Source organism: Diplotaxodon limnothrissa, linkage group LG9 (genome assembly GCF_057381915.1).
Source record: "Diplotaxodon limnothrissa isolate DT_005_m linkage group LG9, D_limnothrissa_male_GT1.1, whole genome shotgun sequence".
Classification (NCBI taxonomy): Eukaryota; Metazoa; Chordata; class Actinopteri; order Cichliformes; family Cichlidae; genus Diplotaxodon; species Diplotaxodon limnothrissa.
The window spans coordinates 24,885,058-24,890,038 of NC_140604.1; the positions used below are offsets into that span (position 1 = coordinate 24,885,058).

General features: G+C 55.1%; 1 protein-coding gene across 1 annotated transcript; it reads left to right on the plus strand.

The window, feature by feature from the left end:
* The first annotated feature begins 1,414 nt into the window (after positions 1 to 1,414).
* LOC146625609 (uncharacterized) lies at positions 1,415 to 2,558 on the plus strand. Its single transcript, XM_085362199.1, has 2 exons — positions 1,415 to 2,390; positions 2,545 to 2,558. Exons 1-2 carry the CDS (start codon positions 1,421 to 1,423, stop codon positions 2,556 to 2,558), a joined length of 984 nt encoding a protein of 327 aa, XP_085218325.1. The 5' UTR covers positions 1,415 to 1,420.
* The last annotated feature ends 2,423 nt before the right edge of the window (positions 2,559 to 4,981 follow it).

Genomic DNA, 4,981 nt, shown 5'->3' on the forward strand with positions numbered 1-4,981 from the left:
AGACCGTCTGTGGAAAACTAGACGTTAAAAATAACAGTCAGTTACCCGGCTACGAAGGACCAATTAAATGTCAGGGGTAGACATTTGTTCAAACACAAGTAAGAGAAATGAGACAACTGCAGACCGACTCAGAGTGTAATTAGAAAACGTGCGCACGGGTGAATGTCTCTGAGAAGACACCCACACGGGTGAATGTCTCTGAGAAGACAAAACACACCGAGCACAGGCTTGCTTGCTTTATTTATAAGGCAAAAATGGGTTACATAGTACTTCCTCTTTTAACTGTCAGGGAAGAGGTTAAACATTAAATCAGCTTATCTGATCTTTCACACACTGGGATAAGAATACAGAAGTATATCATGCTTTATCTGACATCACAGACACTGAAGGAAAAGAATGCATCATTATATCATGCTGTCAAACATCTCAGACACTGAGGTAAGGAATGCATCAGTTTTCCTTTAACAATAGACTTGGTTAGGTGATTCTTCAACAATAGGCTTGGTTATGTGAAAATATATGAACACACAAAATATAAGGCATACTTGGTTAGAATATAAGGCTTACTTGGTTAGAATATAAGGCTTACTTGATTATATTGTATTATAGAGATTTGGTTATAATGTATAATGTAGAAAATCTCTAACATTGGTAATTGATATATAAATTATATATGCATATTCAGGTCTGGGCTCATATTAGATGAGAACTATAAGAAATTTCTTGTGTCCACATGTCAGGTGATGTTGCTTTATATCATCTGCAGAACGCACCGTAAAAATTTCAAAAATCAGCCAATATTTCCCACATATTTCATTTACATACAGTTTGTCGGTGTCATGGTCCTGGGCCATGTGGGCCCAGTATTCTTAGTTTTCATGTATTTTTGTATTTTGTTCCTTATTTAGGCCATGTTTTCTGAGTTGCCCTGTTGTGTTGTTCCCTAAGTGTTTTCCCTTCATGGCTCTCTCCCCCCTGTGTGCCCTCTATGTATTTATGAGCCCTCGTCTCCCTTTGTGGTTGTTTCATGTTTCCCCAGCCCGTTACGTCTGTGTTTCCCCGTGCTCTCTCTCCTCCTGTCTGAACCTCTGTGCCTGTACATGTCATGTTCAGTTCACCCCGCCCTGTCTCGTTATGATTATCAGTGTCACCTGTGTTCCCCGTGTGTGCCCACTTTCCTCGTTTACCCTCTGTGTATTTCTGTCTGAGTCTCCCTCTGTTCGGCGTCGCGTTCTCCCTCATGTTGTGTGTAATTCTCCCCGTGGTTCGGTTCCCTTGTACAGTTCATGCTTTAGTTTTCCCAGTTTTAGTTTATTTGTATTGCCTCCCGTGGCCAGCAATAAAGCTGTGTTTTTGAGTTTATCCCCGTGTCTGCGAATCTGCATCTTGGGTCCTTCCCCTGCCTGCCACACAACGTATCATGACAGAAGAACGCGACCACAACATGGACCCAGCAGTTCACAACCCCTCCGCGGACCTCCAGTACGATCTGACCATGTCAGACCCAGCGGACAGTCCGGACGAGATTGGGGAGGAGCTGCAACGGCTCTGCCGGCTCATGACGCGCATCTGTGGGTGCACGGACCCCAGAGTGGTGTCCACCGGGTTGGCGGCCATTGACGCAATCCTTCAGCAAGCGCCACAGCTCCGGCGGTTTCCCCAGCTTTTTGAGGCGTTCGACTCTCTGGCCCCCCTGAAGGAGGAGCTTCGCGCCCGCACGCTGGCCCAGAGGGTGTTAAACGCCGCCTCCGCACCTACGACTCCGACCCGCAAACGGTTGTCGTTGCCGCTGCCTCGCGAGCCGGAGGCAGTCAGAGTAGGGACTCTGAGGCTCACCGCTGCACCGCCATCAACTCACAGTTCGTCTCCGCCACTGTCAAGCTACATAGCCCAGCGCACCGAGATGGTGGAGGCCACAGATTTCGACGACGATGAGCGACAGCAGGTATTGCTAGCTTTACGGGAGGACGAGCTTCGTTGGAAGCCCTGGCTCATTTCAGAGGAGGAACTCACACCTGTTGCACCGCCTCGGACCAGCCGCTCGCCCTCCCCACACTGCTCAGACTTTACTTCGCCTGCCTCTTTTCTGGCAAGGATGTGGGCGGACGACGAGGAGATCGCCGCCACATCACCCTCTGCTTCGGTGGCTCCAGCATCCATCGTACACACTTCCAGAATGAACCGGCGTCAGCGCCGCCGTCGCGCACTGCTACGTCCTGTCTCGCCCTCCACGAAGCGTCCCGCGGACGCTGTGGGGGTCCTGGACGTCGATCACGAGGGGCAGCAGCACGCCGCAGGCGCACAGCTAGTGGAAGAGTTCGGGAGGGAGCCGTGGCTCGCTCCTGATCATGACGAGCGCTCTTTCCGGGGGACTCGACTGGCTCTTGGGGGTCCCCGGAGTTGCCAGGGACTTCCACCGCTCACCCCGCCCGCTTCCACGGATAGAAGGAAGCGGCACTCTCGCCGCCGGCACCCTGAGCCTGCCATTTCTCGGACAGTTTTTTCTGAGCCTGCTCCTTTTCCTGCTCGCGTTTCTCCTCCCAGGCCAGTTCAGTTAGCTCCCTCGCAGCCACCCTCAGTTCAGTTAGCTCCCTCGCAGCCACCCTCAGTTCAGTTAGCTCCCTCGCAGCCACCCTCAGTTCAGTTAGCTCCCTCGCAGCCACCCTCAGTTCAGTTAGCTCCCTCGCAGCCACCCTCAGTTCAGTCTCCAGTGTCACCCCCAGTGCCGCCTGTAGCGCAGGCCCCAGTAGCCCCCTGTAGCGCAGGCCCCAGTAGCCCCCTGTAGCGCAGGCCCCAGTAGCCCCAGTGCCGCCTGTAGCGCAGGCTCCAGTAGCTCCTGTAGCCCAGTCCCCGATAGCAGTACGGTCCGCTGGTCAGCTTAACATCCAGCCAGGGGTCTCAAATCTCTCTGGCTCTGCATCAGCTCCTGCTGGGAGCTCGGATGAGCTCATCCAGGACTCCGCGGCTCCCACGCCGCCATCTACCTCGTCAGCTGGAGGGTCCGAGGGGCCCGTTCAGCCTCCTGTCTCCGCTGGAGGGTCCGAGGGGCCCGTTCAGCAACCTTCCTCGTCAGCTGGGGGTTCAGGAGAACCGCACCAGCCTCATGCCACGTCAGCTGGAGGGTCCGAGGGGCCCGTTCAGCCTCCTGTCTCAGCTGGAGGGTCCGAGGGTCCCGTTCAGCCTCCTGTCTCAGCTGGAGGGTCCGAGGGGCCCGTTCAGCCTCCTGTCTCAGCTGGAGGGTCCGAGGAGCCCGTCCAGCACCATGCCACATCAGCTGGAGGGCCCGAGGAGCCCATCCAGCCACCTTCTGCTACGCCTGGTCCAGCCTGTGCTTCGTCAGCTGCAGCTCCAGCCTGTGCTTCGTCCGCTGCAGCCTCAGAGCCTTCGTCCGCTGCAGCCTCAGAGCCTTCGTCCGCTGCAGCCTCAGAGCCTCCGTCCGCTGCAGCCTCAGAGCCTCCGTCCGCTGCAGCCTCAGAGCCTCCGTCCGCTGCAGCCTCAGAGCCTTCGTCCGCTGCAGCCTCAGCCTGTGCTTCGCCTGGTCCCGCCTTGACTGGTCCCGCCTCGACTGGTCCTGTGCCCACCGGGCCTCGGCCAGTACGCCTGACACTGGAGAGCCGCTGCCTTGCGCGCGGCCGGCCCCCTGAACTGCTCCGTCATCTCCTTCGCCGCCGCCGCTGCCTTCCGCGCGGCCGGCCCCCTGAACTGCTCCGTCGTCTCCTTCGCCGCCGCCGCTGCCTTCCGCGCGGCCGGCCCCCTGAACTGCTCCGTCGTCTCCTTCGCCGCCGCCGCTGCCTTCCGCGCGGCCGGCCTCCTGAACTGCTCCGTCGTCTCCTTCGCCGCCGCCGCTGCCTTCCGCGCGGCCGGCCTCCGGACCAACTCTGCCACCTGTGCCACCCGCCTGGTCGGCCCCCCGACCGTGTGACCCGTGAACTCTGGTGCCTGTGGGCTCTGGGTCGGCCCCCTGAACTTTATTTTGACTATGGTCATGTGCTCCCGTGTTTTCTGTTGTTTATTTTGTTTCCCGTTCTGGTCCCTCCGTCCTGGTCCCCCGCCTCCCGCCCTGGGTGGGTTGTTTTCTGTTTTTGTTTTTGTTTCTCGGGTTTGGGCTGTCGGGAGCCAGCCCTTTAGGGGGGGGTGGTGTCATGGTCCTGGGCCATGTGGGCCCAGTATTCTTAGTTTTCATGTATTTTTGTATTTTGTTCCTTATTTAGGCCATGTTTTCTGAGTTGCCCTGTTGTGTTGTTCCCTAAGTGTTTTCCCTTCATGGCTCTCTCCCCCCTGTGTGCCCTCTATGTATTTATGAGCCCTCGTCTCCCTTTGTGGTTGTTTCATGTTTCCCCAGCCCGTTACGTCTGTGTTTCCCCGTGCTCTCTCTCCTCCTGTCTGAACCTCTGTGCCTCTACATGTCATGTTCAGTTCACCCCGCCCTGTCTCGTTATGATTATCAGTGTCACCTGTGTTCCTCGTGTGTGCCCACTTTCCTCGTTTACCCTCTGTGTATTTCTGTCTGAGTCTCCCTCTGTTCGGCGTCGCGTTCTCCCTCATGTTGTGTGTAATTCTCCCCGTGGTTCGGTTCCCTTGTACAGTTCATGCTTTAGTTTTCCCAGTTTTAGTTTATTTGTATTGCCTCCCGTGGCCAGCAATAAAGCTGTGTTTTTGAGTTTATCCCCGTGTCTGCGAATCTGCATCTTGGGTCCTTCCCCTGCCTGCCACACAACGTATCATGACAGTCTGTGAAGGTTCTCAGTCATCCAGGTCATCGTAGTCTATGGAGCTTGGAAAGAAAAACATTTGGACTTCTTTAAGTTGCTTGAAGACGTTTCACCTCTCATCCAAGAAGCTGAAGAAGAACTGAAGAAGTTGATGAGATGGATACTTCTCAGATGAGAGGTGAAACAAACTTAAAGAAGTCCACATGCTTTTCTTTCCAAGCTCCTTAGACTATATGTACAGTTAGGTCCATAATTTGTTGGACAAAGAC